The sequence below is a fragment of the Thermobia domestica genome, chromosome 15 (assembly GCF_964235325.1).
Source record: "Thermobia domestica chromosome 15, izTheDome1.hap1.1, whole genome shotgun sequence".
NCBI classification, from domain to species: Eukaryota; Metazoa; Arthropoda; class Insecta; order Zygentoma; family Lepismatidae; genus Thermobia; species Thermobia domestica.
Window position 1 is genome coordinate 137,942,759 of NC_137468.1, and position 25,703 is coordinate 137,968,461.

The 25,703-nt window shown below is 36.6% G+C and overlaps 1 protein-coding gene across 1 annotated transcript in view; it reads left to right on the top strand.

The window, feature by feature from the left end:
• LOC145671261 (oxidoreductase NAD-binding domain-containing protein 1-like) overlaps positions 1-15,040 on the top strand; it is a 43,093-nt gene extending 28,053 nt beyond the window's left edge. The window contains exon 6 of the mRNA XM_081740182.1: positions 14,773-15,040. Coding sequence (XP_081596308.1) covers positions 14,773-14,939 — 167 coding nt within the window. The 3' untranslated portion in view covers positions 14,940-15,040. The remainder of the gene's footprint in view (positions 1-14,772) is intronic.
• The last annotated feature ends 10,663 nt before the right edge of the window (positions 15,041-25,703 follow it).

Genomic DNA, 25,703 nt, shown 5'->3' on the forward strand with positions numbered 1-25,703 from the left:
GGTGCTTTTTTTTACTTTTGGCGCAACAAATTTTGAAAGATTTACAGGTAAAAGTCCGTATTTTGCATGAAAAGACATAAAGAACAATTTTCTGCAAGCGATAGAGTTAAATACAAAGTAATATACCTGTATTTTATGTTTACAAGTGTAGATTACTATAGTTCGCGTCCCTCGAATTGGCGTGTGGCATCAGCCAACAAGATAGTAGTGCGCTGTTACTATACCTTCAGGGAGGAACCTATTCATTCATAATTGTCCACAAATACGAACAAAATTAATTATGAATGATTTGATTCCTCCCTGAAGGTTTAGTAACAGTGCACTGTGAGTTTATTGGTTGATGCCACACACCAATTCGGGTGGCGCGGAGTATAGTGTAAAATTCTTACGAGTACTTTACTAGGGATAAAATAAGTGAGTGCATATAAATGATGGTTGTATTAGAAACTATTTTCCACCGGTGCTGTATTTGTGCACAGTGTACATAAGTTGTATTTTATGTTTACAAGTGGAACGCTACAAGTATGAAACCGTGACAAGTATTATTGAAACTCATATCATTACCAAAATCCACTCATTTCACTATCCTTATTTTTGCATATAGCAACCTTCGCTGACGCACCTGCTCCCTTCGGACTCACCCCATCTCTAGAGATGCCCTTCAGTTTCGCCCTGCCGTGACTCCGTTAGATAGCATTCGTGCTTTTTAGTGGCCTACTAGCAAAGGTTGTTTCTTGTTTTTTGCATTGCAGTTTTTATGCATACATCTGGACGCCGTATTTACACGCAAATCCTAGAAGAATTTTAATTTTTCAACATTTGATTATGATGGTCCCCTTGAAATTTAACTATTCCATTTGACATGTTTCCATGTCGGCCAGCGCAAATCATTTAGTAAACAATAATAAGGAATTTGTAAAGAATTGTAATTTCTGAACAATTATTTCGAGTTGTACGGCAAAAGTAAAGCTGCACGAGAAATCTTCGTAAAAATGTACTTAAAACATTATGTCGAGCTTCACATGAAAGGCAGTAGCGCGTTTCAAACTTATTCGATGATTTGTAACTATACATCCAATAAATGAGCTGACAAATACAAAAGATAACGTGCAGTTTGAAAAGTTGACGGCAAAGTAGAAATTTAAAAAATACACGAATTTTATGGTACATATAATTAGGTATTTCCAGAAAAAAAATGCCTATTTCAATGGTGCATATAGGCTACAACTCATACAGCTAACCTTTGTAGCGATTTATAATATGGTAGCAAAATAATAATAAATAAAAAAAATTGTCAGTTAGGGCCAATGACTAAAATTTTAAGTTCCTAAGTGAGAGTTCATTTGTACAAAGTAGACCACACAAAGAAACTTGTTTCGTGACCTGATGGGTAATGCCAAAGACTTGGGGAACTATTCCGGTATGGGTTACGTCAACGCAAAGCAATATTTAACATTTTGTTAGTGATCATCGGCATAGCAGTTATAATGACTTCTTGCATTTCTTGTATGAACAATTTCTTGAATGATCCTCTTAGACGTGCAAACGAAGAAAGTGAATAATTATCTTGATTACACCACTTGGCTACACCCAACAGCTACAATACAGCCAAAGAAATTGTGCTCCCAAATCATCCTTTGTATTGCTTCAATTGGAACACTTACTTATTTCATTCATTCGTGTTTAAAAAAGAAATAATAACAAGTCGGTAATATTTGCAGATAATATTAAATTGTTTCGATATTACTCCCCTAAAGTTGCACGAGAATAAGTATATTCACTGCACGAAATAGCTATTAGGTAGATCTCGTAAACGTATTTCTACCATCCTGTTAAAATTTGAATTGATACTACTAACTCAAGAACAATTTATATTCACATTACGTTTAATTAGCCCCTTCAAGGACTCAAATGGGTTTCATTTCATTGTATGCCCATTGGTTAATGTTTTATTTCATTTTAATCATTTCTTCACGATTTCTCCAACGCTGAGGGAAAAAAGGGAATTTTAAAACAGCGTTACCATCTTGTACAGCACAAAATTCTCAGCTTTTACAGAGTACCGAATATCTTGGTAAGTACTTGACTTATCGATCTCAAATAAACGTGACAATGCTCCTTATGACATACTGATTTCCTCTATGCATTTAAACCTATATTGTACTAGGGACTTTTTCCAAGTTATTGCACTATTTCCAAACTCAATTTTTCTCTCTTCTGTTGTGGCAACACTGTTTAACTAATCCTTCTAAACTTGAAGTCATTTTAAAGAGTTCTTTCCAGTATTTCATTTAATGTGCACAAATAGTTACTACTTCATTCCTTGTGTGTGTTAAAGGCGTTTAAATTTGACATATGTTTTACAATATTTCTCAAAAAGTATGCAACACTGATCTGCGAGTGTCATCTCTTTCGCCTTTGTTTTCATTGCTGATTCGAATTATGATATTAAATTTAGGTCATTCCATTTAAAAAATCATAACTTTATATTGGGTTGGCAACACTGTTCACCTAGTGATGTTATCCAATACATGGATAGATGTCCCCCTTCCTGTAGTTGCTTTGTACAAAGTTTCGCTTCTCTCACTCTCTTAGTTCCTCTGTTATAAAGGTGGGACATTATAAATGGTGCACCCGGTATATATATATATATATATATATATATATGTAGGGTGTTTTAACACAACACCGTCAACGTTTGGGAGGTGATTCCTGACACCAAGATAAGACAAAAAGTATAGACCAACCTGGGTGTACAAATGCTTCCTTTCGGAGTTATAGGCTGCCGAAAACATGAAAAAATGAACTTTAAAGGTCCATAGCTCCAGAACTGTGGGATCTACCGTAATCGGGTCACGACTTTATTTAGAAACGAGTATGTGCCCTATCCACAAATCCATGTTTCAGAATCCTAAGGTACTCATGCAACAATTTTTGTAGAGGGAGTTTGCTACGGGCATATAATTTGAAGTACTCACGAACTACCTCTATAAAAACTGTTGTGTGAGTACCTTAGGATTCTGAAACATGGATATTTGGATAGGGCACATACTAGTTCCTAAATAAAGTCTTGACCCGATTACGGTAGGTCTCATAGTTTTGGAGCTATGGACCTTCAAAGTTCATTTCTTCATGTTTTTGGCAGCCTGTAACTCCGAAAAGAAGCATTTGTGACCCAGGTTGATCTATACGTTTCGTCTTATCTCGGTGTCAGGAATCACTTCCCAAACGTCGTTGGTGTTGTTTTGAAACATCCTATATATATTCCTTCTTGCATCCGATGAAGACTATCATATAACTTTCGCCGTGAGTATATTAGGTTGGTGCGAATGAAATGCCTATTTGACATCTGATGGAAAATTCACCTCAGTAACATAGCACAGGAATGGAGTAAGGTCAGGTGTCTAACGTCACAAACTCAGTACACGTCCAGGTAATAGGCTGGGGTGTTCACACAGTCAGGAGGTAGTTCTTGTTGAATAGAGTTGTATAAATGTGCACCATGGAGAACACACAATTGCAAGTGAGTTTTTTAAAAATGAATTCCAAGTGCGACATTCTGCTCTGCAAGCCGCACATAAACATTAACAATGCATTTGGTTCAGGAATTGGAAATGAACGCTCCATTCACCGGTGGTTTGTCAAATTTCGTTCCAGTGACAGCATTGCAAAATGAGCTCCGTGAGCACCGATCAACTTCACATTTGGATGAGTTCCTTAGGAACACCGTGGAATCTTATAATCGGAAAAGTGTTCGTGCCATTGCAGACAAGTTAGGTATATACCATACCATTGTCGATCGGTGACTAATCAGTAAGATGAAAAATTTGGGTTTGTGGGTGCCACCTAAATCTACACGGAGCTCCTTTGTGGGCAAGCTGTTAGCGTACGCACCTTTGGCGTGGGAGACCCGGGTTCGATTCCAGGCGGAAGCTCATGTAGTTCTGATTCCACGTTAACCAGTAGGTCCCGTCTTATATAGCCTCGCTGCTGAAAGGGACGTTAATCTCAAAATCAACTCAACTCAACTAAATTTACACCGACCAATAAGGATTGCCAATGGAGGAGTGCAGTTCTCTGAATATAAGGAATAATCAGGAAAGTTTCCTGCAACAGATTGTCGCTTCAGATGGAAAATAGATCTGCTTGACAATTGTGAACAATCAAGGCAATAGTTGGATCGTAATAAATGTTCATGATAGTTTCCTGAACTACCTCGTCACCCATAGAAGTTGGTGTTGCTGGTATAGTGATCTGTTGTGGGAGTGGTCCATCATATCTTTCTCAAGCAAGCTGAAATCATCACTGCGAATCGTTAGGTTGCCAAACGCCACGAAATGCATCGCAAACTTTTCCGCAACTATCCGATCAACAGACATTGTGCCCTCATGTTGCATGACAATGTTCGCCTATGTGTTGCGCAAATAACAGCGCATGTTTTCCATGATTTGCAGTATGAAACTTTCTTCAGGTACCATGTTCACCCAATACCGTCTCAGTCACTTCTTAGAAGGGAATACCTTTCCTTATGATCAGGCAGTACAACGTGTGGTTGAGGACTTCTTTTGCCACGGAATCCAATGTTGGCTGAGCGATGACAAAATGTGTGGTTGCAGACTGTGACTGTTTATATTGTTCAGGCAGTGTATTTTGTTTCCTTTGAAAATGACGCACCTAGGGTAGACATACGCATCATTCACACCAATCTAATACATGGCTAAGTTTCTGTAGATGTCTAATTTGTTCTTAAGTAGTATTCTTCTGCAAAGCTTGGCCAATTTCTACACAACTCCATTTTCTGTCACTTTCATAGTCGAATATTTTTAGGTATAGACAGAACGAAGCTTAAAGAACCGAAGGAATCTTCGTCTAGGCATTTCCAATGTACAACTGAAATTAAATATGAAAGGCCCAAGATGTTCGAACGAGAACTACTGCTTAATAATTCCTATGAACTTTGACGCCTCTGTAATTTCATGGGTCTGATCAACACAAATTTCTACGATACGAGGGCCATTTCATAGGTTCTACACACTGGAAGATATTATGGAAATAAATAATTTATTGTACAAAATGCCTTTACAGGCCTTCAATATAATCTCTATTCATGCTTATGACAACTTCTCAGCGTTTTGGTAAATTCTGTATTCCGAATAGGGCACCTTCATTGCTGAGCTGTCTGATCACTCGGTTACCTCACTGGAAGCTTCTCCAAGTGTATCGAAACGTTTTCCACGGAGTGGTTCTTTTAATTTGGGAAATAAACCAAAGTCTGGTGGGCTCAAATCTCATATCCAGGTTTCATTAATTGCAACAATCCTTCGTAGAAACTGATCGCCTTCTGTTCGGTAACGTTGAAGCAATTCTTCTGTGATTATTTTCGACATGCTTTCTGCTCTTCACTAAGATCTTTCGGAACTTATCTGGCAGCGATTTTTCTCTTTAACTTCTCAGTAATGATTCTCTAAACTGAAGTGACAGACATTCTGGCCTCATATGCAATTTCCTCACATGTTTTTTGTCGATCCTTTCTCAAAATGTCATTCATAATAATCTCAGAGGTGTAGGCTGTTGCAGTTGATGGACTTCCACTTCTTGGGTTGTCCGCAGTGCTTACACGACCTTCACGGAAACGAGCTGACCAGTGCGATACAGTGCTACAGTCCACTACGCTATTTCCACAAACCTCTCGCAAAGCATTGTAAATATCAGTTGTATTCTTTCCACGTAGAATTTCGGTTTTGATATAGAAACGCAGGTCACTATGTGTAATCCGACCTAAGTCGGGTTCACCTTCCATATTAACATAGAATTTCTCAGAACACCAGCAAACACAGGCACAGCCGTCAAGCCCAAACTCTGACTCACAACTGATATGAAATTGAACTTGATCACACCACTCAAATGGTCGCTCATGCACTGTACACTAATCTTGAAATGGCCCTCATACTAAGGAATATCTTAAAAAAATGGAAAGAAATCTTAATTTTAACTTCCCACGGTTATGCGCTATAGGCTAAAAGAGACGAGTGATTAATGGAAGTGAATGATTATGAAAGGGTTCATGAAATAGTAATGTGAGAGGAGACGGGAACTCTCACGTATACAATGTTGCTTACCACAAACTAATGGACGGGGATCGAATTAGCAACCCGTCGCACCAGAGGTGAGTTATCTAGTACAAAATGCCCATAAGTATGACTAAAGAGGAGTAAATCAATAGTATTACTTTGAAACATGTCATTTGTATAGTCTCACTACAAAAGAGCTCTGTATTTTTAACTGATAACTTTTTCACTTGTATCGATATGAGTGATTTTAGTCTCAAATCGTACAATACACGTAAGGAATTCTTTTCATTTCTACATACTTTTTATGTTTCCTAAATATCGATTGAAGTATTTCATTGCACTACTCAGTTATCCTTAAGATATTTTTCGCAGCAATTGGGATAACAGTTCAATTTCGTCAGTAAGTGTATTATATTCATTGTCCTTCAGGAACCGATGAAAGTACTTCAAGATTCAAGTCAGCGAGCCTGTCACGTCTATCTGATTCGAGGATTAGGGTATCGGTTGTAGAAGAGTAACTATTGTAATGAAGTGTATATTAGACACGTTTACAGCAGATAAGTCGTCTGTGTAAAATGTTTACGGAAAAATAAATTGTCTCTACAAATACTTGCCAATAATACAGGATGAATCAAAAGTCTCTTATCACCAGTATAAAATAAAAAGGAGTTGAACTGGTCACATGTGGTTACGGTAGAAACATATGAGGCTGGGAAAACAATTTGATGTAATTGGAGATGTCGGCCACCTTTTAAAATTCAGTTTGAAATTTTTAGATTAGAAGTCATGCGATACATATAACACGGCTAGAATTTCAAAATAAATGTAATGATGAAGATTTGATTCAATTAACTTTAATGAGTGAAACGTTATGAACACAATTTGTTATTAAATTTGCTCAGTGTTGGCCATGCTTCTGTGTGCATACTGTCAGGCATCTCTCCCAGTCACACATATGTTGCATATGTGGTAACATAACAAGCAGCAACAATGTGTTGTTATAGATGGCCAAGATCGTGAATTTTTATTGCATACCCCCATCAAATGTCCCACAGTGAAATCCCAATCTCTACAGGCCTAGAGAACTTGGAGGACATTCAACAGGTGCCTGTTTGACAATCCATCTACCGGGAAATAGGGTATTATGGAACTGCCACCGTTTCCGTAATATCCCGTTTTTATTTTGTTGCGGTGCAAGAGTCAAACAATTGATGATTGATTGGTACTACTTCCGAGAGAGAATCGGTGTGTACTACATTTTGATGATTTAACAAATGAAGCTAGCACTGCTGCGGATGGGGGGCGCGGTGGCTCAGTGGTAGAGCGTTCACCTCTGGTGCTTGGGGTCCCGGGTTCGATCCCAGCCCCCGCCAAGTGAACTTTGTGGTGGACAAACACCGTGCTCGTGGGTTTTCTCGGGGTTCTCCCGTTTCCTCCCACTTTCTTCATTCCACCATTTCACTCATCTCTCATCATCACCGTCTCCTTTAGCCTAACCGGCATAACCGTGGGACGTAAAACTTAAAGATTTCATTTCATTTTCACTGCTGCGGATGTTTGTCCGTTCCAGTTTTCGATGTCCGAAACGTTTCTGTGGTCAATCGGTCCTATTTCCTGGAACTTCTGGAGTAATTGCGCATCTGCCACATGCTACATAAGCCTTTTCGTGGATGCCAATGGTTAAATTCTTGTGTGTTTCTCTCACTATGGCATTCTGCGTCAACCAACAACAAAAACAACTTCGTAATATTCATATCTTTGTACTGATTGGTGTTAGATTAACCAAACCTTCATGATTACATTTTCTTTTAAAATTCTAGCCATATTTTCTTTATCGCATAACATTCTTCCTTTTAAGATTTTCAAAGTGAATTCAAAATAGCAATCAATCCCCAAACTGTATCAAATTATTTTCGTTCAAATATTTCTACCATGACCACTTGTCAGCTCAATTTGTTTTCATTTTATACTTAGTGGTAAGGAACTTTTGACTCCCCATGTACTCTGAAAACTGATTTTTCCACTGATAGTTCAAGTGGTAGAATTCCGTCCGGCAAGCGATAAATCGGAATTCGGTTCTCCACTACTCCAACAATCAATTTTTCGCAAGAGAATGTATTACATGGCATTGTTTGACACCAACGTAATTGATATATCCATAAGAAAAAAGATACTTCATTTAATTGTAAAAGCACCTGGGTCATTCCATACGAATTTAACAGATGCGTGTTGCTTCATAGTCACAGATGTTTTTTGTAGTGAAAGGTAGTGTGGTCTAGGTAACAGAAAGGCAATATGAGAGTTTTTAAATAGATACTGCAGAAAATACAGGGTATTGGAAAAGTGACCGTTTCTGAAAAACACCCTACGACAGAAAAAGAGCCATGCCTCAAAAACTATTTGACCAATTGTAATGTTTTTGGTTTTATTTTAAAGTGGAAGGTCTGTACAAACCGAAAATGTCATTTTTTGTATGCGTAACCCCAAAAATGTAAGAACAATTTTGTGAAACAGACAAAAAATAGTAACAAAAATAACACCCGAAATGACCATTTTTTAATGGTGAATCCCAGGTGGTAAAACAAAATAATTTGGTATATCGCCTTATCAACACATAGACAATAGCATAAAAGAAATTTAAAAAGATATTATTTCTGACAATAAAATTATCACAATTTTATTGTACCCTTACCTGGTTGCTGTCTGACGCTTTAGAAGAATCCATATTTTTGCAAACACAACACACACATGTCACAAATTGAACAGTTCTAGCACACCAGAAGATGTGTGGAAGTATGTCACTACTGTGTACGAATTAACACTCACATAATAGAATTAACACTCACTGAAATACAAAATATGGGCCACTGCCGGAACAACATTTCTAATATGAACAACAATGTGTTACTGAAATGACCAAAATGTATTTGTATCATGCTGCAAGCAGTCACTTATTACACACATACAGAGGTGACAGACAGACCCAGAAGCATCTCAGTAATAACCCAGAAACGGATGAACCGTAGCTTGACAAGCACTCCAATGGAAGCTCTGAATGAAATCCTGCATTACAACGGAGTAATTTTCAGATAAATCAGGAATAGTGATAACTGTTTCTTGTGTTATGTTCTCCCTTGATATTTGCAAAAAAGTGCCCTGTCATTTAGAAATGAAGTGATGAGCTGTAAGTTTTGAAAGATTGGTAACCAGTTTGTCCATAAAGTCATTCTATGGCTGTTCTATGCATGCAATAGTTAATCTGTCCGTTTCTTCCCACTGGTAGTACTTTATAGTATCTACAAGGTTAAACATTTCAGATTGCAGCAGTTCTGACTTGACAAGTTCTTCAGATGGACAGTTTTTGCAGCGATGAATCATGCATTTCTCATTCTCTAATGTACAAACCAATTTTTGGAGCATACCCTTATAATCTTGTATGTGTGTGGCTTGTAGCATCAACTTGACATTTTAATGATATTTACATATACAGATCAGTAGCGGCTAATGGTAGTGTTGCAGCGTTGCGCAACGACCAAAGTATTTCAAGAAAAAAAATATTAGTAATAGTAGTAAAGAACAGAAAAAATACTTTCTAATACTCCCATATATAATTGAAATAACATATTTTTTTTACTTCTGTAACTGTCCGTTTCGTTAATCTGTTTTAAAAAGCGAAAAATAATCCGTCACAGAGTCTCTAATTTATATTGTGTTGCAGCGAGCATACAACGACCAGATTCTTTCAGCGCGGGAATTGGAGCGAATGTTAAGTCTCCTTTCCCCTATCTCAGAAGTTAAAGGGTCTGGTCGTTGCAGTGCTTCTGCAACACAACACGGTTTGCAGTGAATGAGAAGGTTTTTCGCGCTAAATAAGCTTTCTGAATTTCATTTCACTAGCAATTAACAAATGGAATTTGTTTTTATGCATTCATATTTTTAAATTACGGTACTTATACTGAAGCAAATCAATATAATGACAATTAAAAAAAGTGATAGCAGAATTACAAAAAAGAAAGAAAATATGCAGTAGAGCAGAAATTAAATTAAAGTAGATCCGCATTTACAAGTTAATTCTTGGCTTATATAGATAATGAAGGTTTCTTCTACAGTAATTTGTGAACCAAATATTAATAAGTCAATATGCAGAATCCCCCACCCCCTCTGTGGATAGTATTTTAGTATATACATATTTCTTTTATAAAAAGTATATTTTATACTCTTGATAAAACTGTATAGTGGGGAACGCCACATTGAATTTGGGACTAGTTAGCAATGCTCAGAGGCGTAGCCACGAGGGGGTTCCACCGGGTTTGGACCTCCCAAAAATTTCGAAACTTGACTAACATTTGTAGACTTTCCTAACGAACTATACTTGTTTAACAGAGAAATGATTGATGTACGCTAAATATTTTATTTTACGCCTCATCATGTACTCTTTCTTTTCTTATAGAAATAATCGTTATATCATTTTTTTCTAAAAATATAGGTGACAGTAATTAAGAATTGCTTATCTTTTCGGATACAGTATAAGACAGGTTCGTTATTACGTAGACGTATTGGACCTTCCTCAAATACTTTGGACCCCTCCCAGCTAACATGTTGTTCCTATATCTGGAGGGTTTCAAGGTTGCTTTCCAGAACGTTGATAAACATTGTTTCGCCTCATGTAGAAGTATATTGTGTTCATCGTGCATTGCGTAACAACCAAGACGGATGATTTGGAATGTAGTTTTTTTTTTTTTACGTATATATATATATATATATATATATATATATATATATATATATATATATATGTGTGTGTGTGTGTGTGTGTGTGTGTTGATATATGAATAGGGTTGCCAACTCTGTAAAATAAGAAAAAAACCGGCACTTCCTCAAAATTCTCTATGATAAAGGTCTCAGCGTGAAGTATCTCTGTTCGGACCTATCCATGGAAAGGAAATGTACTATCGTGAACAAAAGTGCATTAACACATATATTCTGTATGTCCTTAGAACATTCACTAATAAGCTTAATAGATACATTGTGCTATAAATGAGAAACTGAAATTGATCAATCGGCATTGAACAATTTATTGTATTTACCAGTAACTACCATTTCTTTAAAATTATCGAAACAGTTGAACAAAAGTATAATAATCTTTACGTGACAATTTTGGATTTGGAATATGAAATTCACTCTTTAAACATATAGTCTCTACTTCAACTATAGGAAATTGCTTTAAGAAGTCCTTTTCCACTCTTAATAAATGTATAAAATTCGTTAAAAGTAAATTTCAAATTTTCCCTGATAGTCCCTGTCATCTCTCCAAAATTTTCTAAACAGGTGAACAAAATATAGTAACCGTTGATAGATGGTGAAAGGTAACAGTTTTGAGTTTACAGAATGACAGCTACTTTTCAATATATATACTTCGAACTAGATACAAATTTGAAAAAAAAAAAAAAAAAAAAAAACTGTTATAAAGGGGCTGGTGAGAAGTTTGTACCCGTCACCGGCTTTAATCAAAATAACAGCAATTTTTCCGGCCAGGCCAATGAAAAGCTGGCCAGGTGACAGCCCTATGTATGAGTATGTAACATTCGCAATTCATATACCAATATCTCTTTGGTATCAGCTTTTTGATTATTAGTTATTAGATTTAATTTTATTGTGTGTGCTTTAATTCTGTACATAACCTACAAATTCTGAATGAATTGCATACTATGAGTTCTGTAAATAACTTACAAAAAAAAAAAAAAAAAATCCCAGCTGTCAACCGAGAAAAACTTACAATTAAGGCTTAGACAAAACAAGCAAAGTGCAATTCAGGAGAGTGTTCGAAAAAAAAAAAAAAAGGTTTAAATTTACAGGACATCTTATGGCAGTAATGTTGTATGCACTAGATACATTTCCACAATTTATTTTCAATTTCCCTAGATAAATTGTGAATAAAGCGTGTTCAATGTACATTTTTTATAACATTAATCTCTGCTACGAACTCTCTTCAGTCTACACTCGAAAAAGACCTGACAATAAGAATACTGGAGTTCAACTAGCATGTATTAGGCAGATTTTTTCCAATCAAAGAGAGGAGAATGGACTTCCTAATTAATTAAGGTGATTAATCGGATTAAATGTTCTGCATTTTTTACTTTTAAAAAACAGAATTTTATTTAATTTCACATGTCACATAGCATTTGCATCTAAAGCTATACTGATTAGTCAATAAGTCCACTTTATATCTTCTGTCTCCGATCGTTCGTACTGCAACACCCGAAACCACAATCCACCGGCCGCCACTGATACAGATAGAATGTATTCCACGGCTTACAGTGGTCACATACTCCTTGGGACGTAACTGGCAAAATTTAGAAAATACATTTTTTTCTGTTGGATGTTTTTCCTTAAAATATATAAAGATTTCCTTCAAGTTGAACAATAACAGCCTCTTCTGCTTCAACTCGCTCCAATTCTCAATCGGCACAGACACGCAGTCCTTTTTACCAGCACAAACTCGACTTATATCATCATGTAGGTAAAATTCTTGAGCACATTTTATAGTATCATTGCTTACATTTGCACCTTTTCTTTTGCCAGGTTTGGATAGAATACCTTCTGTATGTCTGATCGTACGCACTTGTCTAACCATGTATTCAGTTGTTTGAAAATATTCCATAGTCTGTGGTATAGTCCATGAGTTAGGAACTAGAGTCAGTATTTGCACCTTATCATGGATAGTAGATTCAGCAAAATTTCTCCTGAGACCCTCCATCAATGTGTCACAGTCAGAACATGTGGTAGTGCACGGCATTGGAATACTGTGTAACTCATGAGGAGGAACATGTAATAGATCTGCTGCGGTTTGAACATATTTTGCACGTAAATCTAACAATTTCTTTTTCATGTATGGTGTACGCCTTTTTCTGGATAGTTTCTTAACTTTGAGAGGTGAACAGCCAACAGCAGTGAGGGAGGTGTTCAGTCCTTCCAGAGACGTACTTGGTTCAGAAAACTATACGTCTTCAAACTGTGAAGCACATTTGTCTTCACTGTTATAATTTTAAGAGATGTCTTTCGTGGTTTATGGGGATGCAGATTCAGAGGGGATGCATCTTCTTTGCTTATGTTCACATCTTGTAAGGTATTCTATCTTGTGACTCTCACAAATATGTAGTGAAGCAGTTTCATTCGGTACAAGTCTTGTTCTTAATTTAAGAAGTTCTTGGTTTTCTGCACTTAAACTAGACACAGAGTTCAATGGCTGTATCTCCACATGCTCACCACTAAAAGGAAACAAGTCTCCATTGTTACCCACTCAGACAATGCCAGCACTCACTATACTGTACAAGTTTGGACTTGTTTCTCATGTAGCTAAGTCGTTTTGTTAATTACCCACAGATGGCAGAACTGAACAATGTACATTCTTCACACATTCAATAGATGGCTCGGATTCATCCAAACCTAGGAAAAGAAAAAGAGCAAGTGTAAGCCAAGATACTATAAAATGAGTTCAAGAATTTTACCTACATGATGATATAAGTCGAATGTGCTGGTAAAAAGGATTGTGTATCTGTGCCAGTTGGGAATGGAATAATCTTGAAGCAGAAGAGGCTATTATTGTTCAACTTAAAGAAAATCTTTACATATTTTAAGGAAAAACATTCACTAGAACATTATTGGATTTTCTAACTTTCGTCAGTTACGTTCCAAGGATTGTGTGACCCTACATATCATGACAATGTCACGTTGATGCTGTAAGCAATTCACATAAAGATTATAAGGATATGCTGCCCCGAGAGTACATGTCTTTGCGAAAATACAGACTCTTCTAAAGCGTCAGATAGCAACTAGGTAAGGATACAATAAAATGATGGTAATTTTTTGTCAGAAATAATATCTTTTATGTTATTGAGGGGCGCGGTGGCTCAGTGGTAGAGCGTTCACCTCTGATGCTTGGGGTCCCGGGTTCGATCCCAGGCCTCGCCAAGTGAACTTTGTGGTGGACAAACACCGTGCTTGTGGGTTTTCTCACAAAATTTTTCTGAGATTTTTGGGGTTACGCATACAAAAATGACATTTTCGGTTTGTACAACCTTCCACTTTAAAACAAAACCAAAAACATTACAATTGGTCAAATAGTTTTTGAGACATGGCTCTTTTTCTGTCGTAGGGTGTTCTCTAGAAACGGTCAATTTGGAAAAATTTGTCACTTTTTCAACACCGTGTATTTTCTGCAGTATCTATTTAAAAACTCTCATATTGCATTTCTGTTACCTAGATCATACTACCTTTCAGAAAAAAAATCTGTGACTATGAAACAACAAATGTTCCTTCAATCTGGTGAATCCATATGGAATGACCCATCTTTAATGTTTGTTATACAGTACAAATTTCGTGGATTGTACTTTTCTAATATTATGGCTTAAGGTGTAAAGTATTTTATGATGTAAATACAATGATCGTGAAACAGGGATAAATACGCAGCAAAATGTTACACAATAGTACTCTGACAGTTCATGATTACGAATAAAACTCCAACTGACCAAAGCAGTATATATATTTTAAGATTATATATTTGTGTTACAGTTTCGGCTATGTAACATAGCCTTCCTCAGACACATTATCATATAATTTCATAATTATCGTATACTATTTTTTAAATACATATTGTGCTTGAACATAATATTATAATTACGTGTTTTCTTGTTACCTACAGGTAGCAGGATAACGCCATGGAAGATCAACGAATGTGTATCACAGTTCGACAAACGATCGCTTCAGGTTTATGTTTGTGGTCCACCACCCATGATAACAGATATGGAAAATAATTTAATACGAACTGGACTGACAAGGAATCAAATATATTTTGAGAAGTGGTGGTGATAAAGTAGTTTTTATAAATATATTATTAAACTATATTGTTATAGTGTATTATACTGTATTGTTAATACACAATTAAATGTATACTGATTACTTTAAAAGTATACTGATTACTGATATTACTTCAATAAAAACTGTGCATCTTGTGGGACTGTTACCTACACAAAATTGGGACATACTTCCTCTCAACTAATCCGCTCTTTCCTACTTCCTGTCTAATCATTACTGTACATACGGCGAAAGTAGCTTCTTTTAATTTTCATTTTGAGTTGGAATTACATCTTATAGGAGCCTGTTTTTACATTGGAAACATTAACAATAGGAGTCGAAAGGAACTTTCCAAAGAAAAATGAACCTGGAATGAACAATATTCACTTAATGAGACCGAGGATAAAGCTCAATTAGGTTGGCCAGGCAAAGACTTGTAACCTTCCAGTTATGAATCACAGCAGGGATTTGGATTATTATGCATTCACTATTGGCACTAGCATCATCACTGACACAGCTGGAATTTTTCGTTTAGACATAGTTTCGTCGTGTATGCAACTAACTTATCACGTGAAGACGTTAATCCCAGTTGTATTTCTATGCTACGACTTAAATGTGGAAAGTTAACTTAAGAGATGAAAAAAATATATTGTGGATCCGTTAGACATGACTAGTCTTCCAAATTTAAGGATTGAAGAAACCTCAGGGAGACTAATTAAACATCAGTTTTTTATCGTGTCAACATCAGTGACATGAACAAGAAATTATGAATCAATCATTTTGTACGAGTATAAGAAAACTGCTCTGATGCGATAACCATACAAAAAAAAAACTTTCCCTATTTTATTAAATCTTCTGCATGTACATTTTTGCAACTTAACCACATAGGCTTGACTTGTCGCAAAATAGAAACTTCGGATTATCCGATGGCGACTGCAAGGTTCGGCATCTCATACTCAATTTCAGGAAGACTTGCCATTCTTTCGACTTCTCAATTTTGAATGTTGTTGGACTATCTGTGGGACACCAAGGATCACCCAGTTGCCAACATCATTGGATTTAGAGCCAGTTTTGGTGAATTAAATCAGAGAAGCCAAATCCAGTGGCGGATAACCTCATCGAGGAACCAATGGAAATAGATACACCGAGAGTTCATGGAGAACCATCACACATGTTACATGTCATACGTGAAATAATTCATACCAACTTCAATCTCATTTTTTGACCACAAGTGTGTGTATTTTCTTCCATCGTTAAGATTGTTTGTTTCACTTCATGCATATTCACAAGTAAGGATCATTGTATACAAGACTCCAAAAGTGCATTACCACCTGCAATTCTCCCTTTCCTGCAATATTAGGCAACCCAAAAAGCTCGATCGTTGGGTTGGTTGAGTATTCGAAAGGCGTTGGACCAAAGCTTAATTTTGTTACAAATATAACAGTGTGGCAAAATTGCCAATAAGGTAATAAAATAAATTGTTAAGAATGGCGGTTTTATTATTAAGAAGGAAATGGATGACACAAAAAAGTTACAAAATAATCTTACTTAAGCAGTTGAAACAAGATCAATGGTAAGAAATAAGTATCAGTGGAAAGCAGTTTCTTTCCTATTTTCAAGAAACTCGTAAAAAAGAAAATTGGTTACATAAGTAAAGGCTTAATATAAACGCTTGACAGCACAAGAAACATTCACAGGAAACAGACAGAGAAACAAACACAGACTAAGGGACGCCATTAGCGTAGTGATTTGCAGACCTCCCACGCAAGATAAAGAGACTGAACCCTACTTGTAAACCCAATTGTTAGAATAATAATAATAATAATAATAATAATAATAATAATAATTATTATTATTATTATTATTATTATTATTATTGAAAACTCATTTCCTTTCCAAATCTCTGATTCTGAATAAAAACATGTCAGCATATAGTGGTCATGTGTGCAGTTTTTGTCAATGACCGGTCTCAAAGGCCAAATGGGATGGAAATCTCCGAGAGAGAGGAAAAAAAAACTTTCTTATGATAAATTCTGGGTCAAAGTTCGAAGCACTTGTTTTTGATAGGTGCTTTTTTTTCTTGTTTTTTCGGAAGAGAAAAGTTTTGGCGCCTAAGAAATTACAGTATATAATATTGCAAATTTGCAAGCGGATTTATTTACACTGCTATTTGTGGTAATAAAAAATTGTCATTGGGAAACATTATTGTAAAAATTAAGTTTTGTTTCGTCATCCATCGCAAGTCTTAGGAGCCCCCTATGCCTCGCCCCCCCCAAGATCATTATCGAAAGTTTAGGATATAGATATATCGATATCGATATATCGACATATCGCACAGGTCTTGATACGAAAGTGATGCTTGAAATATACTGGAATCAATAATCAAAATCTAAATATGTTCTTGCATTCCGTATCCAAGGTTGAGGGGGAAGAGGGTGAACCCGAACAAACATTTTAAGCCAAAGGAATTGTTAAAAGTAGTTATACTTCTCCCTTAATAGAAAACTATTACTATTTATCTTTTAATTCTGTTTCTGATTGCCATCAGAAATCAACAACAGTACACATACTTTACATAGTATAGCAATACACACTATAATTTTTCACAATTTAGCAAATCAGAAGATAAAATTCTTGTGATAATAAAGTGGAATGTTCTACAAAATAATCATAATTCATTGTCTTGATTTCTGTCAGTAATTTTGACACAGACTACAGACTCAGACCTACAATATTAATAGAACTACAAATAAGAGATTTAATTCCTTTTTTTCTGTCACACTAAGAGACGTTTGTATTTTGCTGAGATTATCCTTTTTCTTTTAAATATATAAGTATCCTATCCTGGGCTAATTCTGGCTATAGGAATTTCGAGATAAACAATACCTGAAAGTGTGAAGTTTGCGACTCTCAGATCTCGACAGTTTGTTAAAAGAGATTTCACTATTCATGTTATTTCTTCGTTACAAAAACATTTCTGATTGACTATATTCATGATGAATTACTGAACCTATACACTCTACATAAAAAAGCGACAGCTAACAAACACCTTGTAGCTAGGCCATCCAATATATACCTCCTTATCCCACAATCGTGTCTGGTAGAGAGACCCCCTCTCTCTCCTGCTTCCTCTCTCCCATATTAAAATCAGCAACAACTTGGGCACAATTCTAATTTCAAAATATACATTTATTAGTGTCAATAAACTAAAAGAATAAAAATGAGACGAAACGAGATTCATAAATTGATGTAGAGAGAAACTTAAACATATCTCAATGAAAAATTGAAACCAATAGGTATCTGTTAGAGGTATGGAAGTGAGACAGAGAGAGAAAGAAGATAAAAGAAGAAAAATAAAAGGGAACACAGATAAAAATATTGGATTTAAACGTAGTAAGAAAAGAACCTAACATTATAAAGTTCCGTTTCCAGAAATCCAACTTAATATAGAAATAACATTTTTTTTTTTTAATTCCTGAAATATTCAAATAAATACATAGAGGATGCTTGAAAAATTCATTAAGTCACTTTCAAAATGAATACCGAACTTAGTGATCAAATTAAGTACTCAATTTCCAGTGAAACTAAAAAGGTCCGAGACACATCTAGGATCATTACAAAAGTTTCAAACACATCCTGTCTTTCCGCGTGGTTCGTTTGCAAATTGGGTAGTGTTTATTAAACGTACTGATCTGAAATACATTATAATAAACCTAGTAGGTAGCGTAGGTCATACCTTCCATTGCAGGCTACTAATGTAAACAAAAAAGAAAAAGAAAATATAGAAAAAACAAAGTAAAATTGAGTGAGTCCTATTGTAGTACTAAATTTATACAAGAAAGAGCCTACATTAAAAGTCCGAATTGTATCATAATGAAAAGTTACAAATGTTTAAAAGGAAAAGTGGATGTTGGTTCCTTATAGACGTAGCAAATCTTGCATATTTTGCATTTCATTCGTGGGTAAAACAAATTGAAGAATTGTAGGATGTCATTTTTTGTCAAATTAATATAAATAAAATGTCTCTTGAATTAACCCAAAAGGAAGCCATTTTCTAGTCATTTCTGAACATTTGTCTGTTCCGAACATCCACTCTCGATTTCACCTATTGCGGTTATAACGTTGTATTCGCAATGATAGAATAAACACGCTACAGCTGAAACGGGTCATCTCAGTGACACGGTGATCCGATTGAAACTCGGTAACCTACAGGAAAAAGAGAGACTATACTTATTTTGACATAGAGTGTGTATTTGTGTGTGTGTGTGAGGGAGAAGAGAAAGATGCAAGACATGATAAGGAAACGTCAAGAAAGATTTATAGAGAGAGAGGGAAGGACGAATATACATATGAAAACTACTGATCATTACTCTCTATGATGAAGACTGCACACACTGTTCATTCGGATTCTCACCAGTGATACCTTGTAACTTCTCCAACCAATGTTTGTAGTGAATATTTTATGAAAAAATATTTTCCGTTTGCAAGTCTAGGACGGTACCAAGACACCAACGGTTACTGTACTCGAAACATTTAACAAAGTTATAAAGTTTCTAAGAACAATAACATGAAAAGTAGATACCACAGATCAATTAAGTGTTTCGAATTGTCCTAGTAGCTCCCATAGTTATTATTTGCCCTTTCCCAATCAACATTTGTAAAACGTCTCTATTATGAAACAGATCTTTGCTTCCACATTCTTATGGATTGCTTGTTTAGTATCAGAAGTCACTTTTCGATTCTTCACGATCTCTTTATGAAAAAAGGACCCTTGTCTTTACCAGGGTTCGAACCTATTTCTTGAACCTATACTACTCATGAGTCCAGGACGTTATCCCTACCCTACTCTGTCACCTGAAACTGTGACTCAAATCTTACTTAGTTCAGTTCTGCTCTTTGGAACGATCCGGTTTCTTTCTGTAAGGTTATTTACACCAAAGTACACGTCGAAATACATTTATTCGAAGATTTGGACACAAATTAGTGCCCACTAATAAACGAAATAACATACCATCCAGGAAAAATTACAGAAATAATATACTATGCAGTAATTACGCCGTGCAAGTTCAAAAGTAAGCTTATTTTAATAATAATAATAAATGTTCAACTTCACTGTGTAGTTGTCATTCGAACGAATAATAATATCAATATGCGGAGTCAATCTAACGAACTTTCTTTTAAGATTAGGCAGTTGTTCCTTTACTCTTCCGTTTCTAGAAAATCATACACGTAGTGTTTATCCACCATAAAGTCCGTATGACATTAGATGGGATCGATCTTATGTATACTTAAAAATCGGGACCAGTACTACACATGTTATTGTCGGATAACTCAAGCTTGTGTGGAGCGTTACAAAAATATTTACTTATATCTTGTGCGCGTGGGCATAGGTTTAAGCCCGTTGGGGACTATAGAACACGTTTTGGTCAGCTATTAATTTTAGTCTTTCGTAGTAATTATTGATAATGTTTAGTACCGGTAATTGCTTTTGTCTTTACATATTGCTATTCTTTTCTTTGTTTTAAAAATATATCCAAATAAACGCGACCATAATTACTGTTATTTTGAATGTAAACGCCATTTACAATTGATAAAGAACAAAAATTTAACGTTCCGACATAGCAAAGGTGGAAGTATTGGGGTTCGAACCCATAGTCATGGACATCAAAAGTATTACAACCAGCTGTCGCAAACTGCTTGGCCATGATGATTACGCTTAGTAACACGCAATGTATTCAAGTTCTGTATTGCCCCTATTTTGGAGTGTGTGTTCGAACCCCAAAACTTCCAGTTTTTGTTTTTTAATTTTTACAGTGCGTCGGAACGTTAAATATTTGTTCTTTATCAATTGTACATGGCGTTTACATTCAAAATAATAGTAATTATGGTGGCATTTATTTGGATATAATTTCAAAATAAAGAAAAGAATAAAAACAACACGCAAGGACAAAAATTACCGGTACTAAACTTTATCAATAATAATTACTACAAAAGACTAAAACGAACAGCTGAGATTGTAGCGATGAAACTTACAATTTTGCTTAAAGTATGTTAAGGTCCACTGTTCCATAGTTCCCAATGGACTTAAACCCATGTCCACGCGCATAAGACGTAAGTAAATATTTTTGTAACGCTGCACACAAACTTGAGTTATTCGACAATAACATGTATAGTACTGGTCCCGACTTTCATGTACCCTATGCCGTAAGCGTCGGTAGACTACCAATGAGCTACTAGCGACATCTCGGGAAAAATTGGCGGCCTCGCAGTGACGACCCGCGGTGGCCCCACTTCCGTTTTGAAAATTACACCACCAGCGGCAGAGACGCGACGAAAAGCTAATGAACCACAAAATTACTCCCCGAGAATATGTTAAATCGCTTATATGCGTAATTTGTTTACATTAGGGCGAGTCTTTAAAAAACACTAAAAAAAGTACCCCGGGGTGGGCGCGAACCATCAACCTTCGGACTACTAGGCGCGTGCTCTTCCGACTTGACCACGGAAGCGATGTAGGAAACGTCGATTGGCTAATCAGAGAGCTCCTTTAACTGTGTATATTCAACGTTAACCGTTTGGGATCAGATGAAATCCGCTAGCCATGTAATTTTGTAACAATGACGCACATCTGTTTACTGTATGTAATTTCATGATTCTCCCAGGTTCACTTTCAAATGATTTCCGACAGTTGCCGTCTAAATTCATACAATAATACACACTCATCTCAAGATTTTTCAGTTCATGATTCAGAGGCAGGGGTTACTCTTGACTCCTGGAGCTCACTTTAGGAACAATCCGTCAGGTAATAATATATAATCAGGCCCATATTTAGGTGCTATTCTGTGTTCAAGCACAGAGCGGTAGGGGCGGCAAAATTTTGGATTTTTTAAAATGAAATGAAATTTTTAAGTTTCATGTCCCATGATTATGCTAGCGAGGCTAAAGGAGAGGGTGATGACGAGGATAAATGAAATGGTGGAATGAAAAAAGGGAGCAAGCGGGAGAACCCCGAGAAAACGCACATTCAGCGTTTGTCCACCACAAATTTCACTTTGCGCGAGCTGGGATCGAGTCAAGCATCCCATGCACCAGAGGTGAACGCTCCCACTGAGCCACCGAAGCCCTCAGGATTTTTAAGGATTGATAATAAACTAGTATTTAAAACTAGCAACCCGCAAAGTCCCGCGCCAGCGTGAGAAAATATGTTAATGTGTTTAAATCGCTCTAATTACAGTAGTTACTAATTAGCTAGCTTATCTGATTATTTTTAAAATGTCATCCTCTCTCACCCCACCGAAAGGGGTGGGGATGAACTTGAACATCATGAAAACTGATACCGTTAAACTCAGTGACCTCGAAAACTATGAATTCAACACTAATATCTGTGGTTTTCCATTACTTTCAAAATCTCGCCCCCTCCCTGGGGAATGGAGTATGACGTTGAAGTTAAATTGGATTAAAACTGTCACTATTCATCTCAGCGACACCAAAACACTATGAATTCACCTCTAATATTGGTCGTTTTCGGGGGGCGGAAAATTATTTTGAGCAAAAGGATGCACAACACATAAATACGGGCCTGTATATAATAATAATAATTGCATGCACATTATTGGCGATAACTCGTGTTGGTCCCTTCGCGATTCTCCGCGACGAATCGAAGGAGTGCGGACCAAAATGAAGTTCTCTCTGCTACTCAGTGGTAACTACAACGCCCCGACTCGAGATATTTATTTCGACTCGACGAAACCCTCCGCGATTGGCACACTAGCGGCAATCCTTCGACGCGTCGCTATAGCAACGATCGACATTTACCAGCAAGTGGGCCACTAGGTGCCGGTAACGTTTACGTCATGGGGTAAGATCGATGCCATCTAATGTCATACGGACTTTATGGTGGATAAACACCACGTGCGTGGATTTTCTGGAAGCGGAAGAGTAAATGGAACAACAGCTTAATCTTTAAAGAACGTTAGATTGACTCCGCATATTGATATTGTAATGATTTTATAGGTAGAGACAAACTAACGGTCCGAGCGAGTCTTTTCCCCTTCACCAATTTATTATAAAAATCCCTAAGTACAATGTCTTTGCTTTACAAATAATAAAAAGTCTCTTTTCTTATTGACCAAATGAAGGATATCGATGTTTTTACGGCGCCCCTTCTCTGAAATCAATTTCCAAGGCACCTACAAGGTGAGTCTTGAAAACCCCCTTCAGCCCAAGGCAGCTTCGTGAGGTTTTGACTGTGGTGAGAATCCCTAGTTCAATGCGACCTCGGAGCAGGTGTTGGTTAGTTGAACAGTGGCCAGACTGATACCAGGTCCTCTTTAGGCTGCGTGTTTATAGAAGGCCTCATGGTGGTTCGTTCCTCCTCGGGATCCGTCGTCTTGGTTTCGTGTCTTCCGTGTTGGATTTCGTCTGCTTCATTGTTTGTAATCAATAACACATGTTATGCTTCTGTTATGATGTGGAGAAACTTACAATCCCCACACTGAAAAAAAAAATAATCTGCAAGATTATTTTTGAGAAAGATACACATTTGTCATTAATGAGTTATTTTCTCTACAACACTAATACAATGGGAAACATTGTAAGACACTCTAAATACTATAAACACTATAATACACTGTAAAATTACTAGGAGAAAACTTGTGATATATACATGTAACGGCAATAACACTTTCCGTCCCATCGAAGCAAGGATCAAAGTAGTCACTATCATTTCCCTCAGAGTGGGTAGAAGTGTCATCACTGTAGTTAATAGATTTATAGCAGTTCACCAATGATTTAAATTGGAATCTATGTTTACATCACATACAGTATTTGTAGTGAGTATCGGTTGAATCTCAACTTTAGTAATAGGCGCCGGTGAGGTAAGTCTTCTTAATGGTAAAAATATGTTTAGTCGATGCTACTCGTTGCGTAGTCTGCTCCGGGCGAACCAGAACAGGAATCGGAAATTCTCCGTAAACCATGTGTGTGTGTTAGGGTGCATCGAATTTCCACTTTATTTGAAATCAACTTACCCTTAGTGATTTTTTTTTTTTTTTTTTGCGAAATGGTCTCTATATGTCATATAGAAAATCGCATGCCGATTAGTTAATTTCTTTAGGTGCCACTAACGGCCTAAATTTTCAAAAATTTGTTAAAAAATACATTTTTAAACAACAAATCTTACATATTTACTTTTACGAAAACATTTTATCCTTAGTAGTTATTTTTGGCAGAAATGTACATATTTTGCGTGAAAAAAATTTCAGCTTGATCGGTCAAATCCTTCAGGTGCCACCAGCGTCTTAAAGTTTGGACGAAACCCCCCAAAATATATTTTATTCATTGTTCTGTAAAAAAGATTTTTCGTCTCTTATAAACAGCTAATTAGGTAAGAAATGGGCAATCAAGGTAAAAAAAAAAGACTTTAGAGTAGAATGAATGTTATCAAATAAGACACATACCGGTGGTTGTCAAGCTTATGTTCGTAGCGCGAAAAAATGATTATTTTTGTAGATAAAAATCCTTTCGATAAAACACCTGCACTGTATAGAATGAAGTCGCCCAAAAGCGAGTTTGTCGTAAAATTAAAAGTGAAGTAGCATCGGGAGAAAAGAAAAAAAGTGACTCATTGTTAGTGTGTCTGCAGATGAGATTAGGAGTAATTTTGCGTTGCTTTCTAGACAGAAAAATTGGTGTTTGATGTGGAAACTGTTTACGTTGCTGATTGTGTTTAAGCGAAAATACGTGTGCGTTTATGTGCGTTTTTGAGGGATTGCGTCCTACTTGTGCTTATCGGCAGTCATTGAGTGTTTCAGTTCGTCATTCCAATGGTGCGGCAAGTGTGTTGAGGTCTTGCGTTGACAAAAGTGTCTAACTGTTCAAAATTGGTTTCGATGAATAAACTATCAAGTGTCCGTAAAGATGTCACCTAAAAAGAAGTCACGTTTGAATGTAAGGAACTTTGTCCATAATGTTATTGGATCCCCTGCGGAGTCACTTTTAGTCAGCTTCCAACAATCGCTGATATTCTTAAGCAATTATTGTGGGAAAGAGAGAACACGAAATGGGATACAGCATCTCAGAAGGACCCCTCTGCTAAAGTAATAGCTCATTCAGTGGCAAGGAAAGTAATTCAAATTTGGGAAAATGCATCAATCAGCGGTGCAGCTATTTTGAGCGAGCAACGCGGTTATAGCGTTGATTTTACATTATACATATCACAAAAAAGTACGTCAGCTGCAAAAGTTCAAGGACAAACCCGTTTCCTTTGCTTCCAAAGTTGCAGAATTCCAGACGTTCGCCAGCAAAACTTTGTTTGATATCGCTTCTTGTAAATGCATCGACCCGATTGCTTGCACTTGTGCGAGAGAGAAGAAAGTGACTAAATTGGAGGTTTCATTTTTAATTGTCCAGAGAACCACCCGACAGATGGGTATGGCAGGACTTGATAGAAAGGAGACACAGAAGAGTTGCCACTCCAGAGTTTTCAGCCCGTTCCAGTAGACTGGGAACAAAACCACTGAGGATTCATTAAGCACGGATCAAAAATATTTGCTGAATATCTGCCAAGCGGTTTCTTCAGGAGAATGCCCCGTTGGGTTAGCTCACATGAAGCCTGGTAAAATTTATCAAGCCAGATGGCTAACTATAGCAAATAAGAGTCTTACGTTTATACGTAGGAACAAAAGAACGCACTAATGAACTTAAAACCATCGTCCAGTACATCATGATGGTCTACGCGCCACTCTGGTTTGCTGTGATCCGTAATCCATCGTGTGCAGG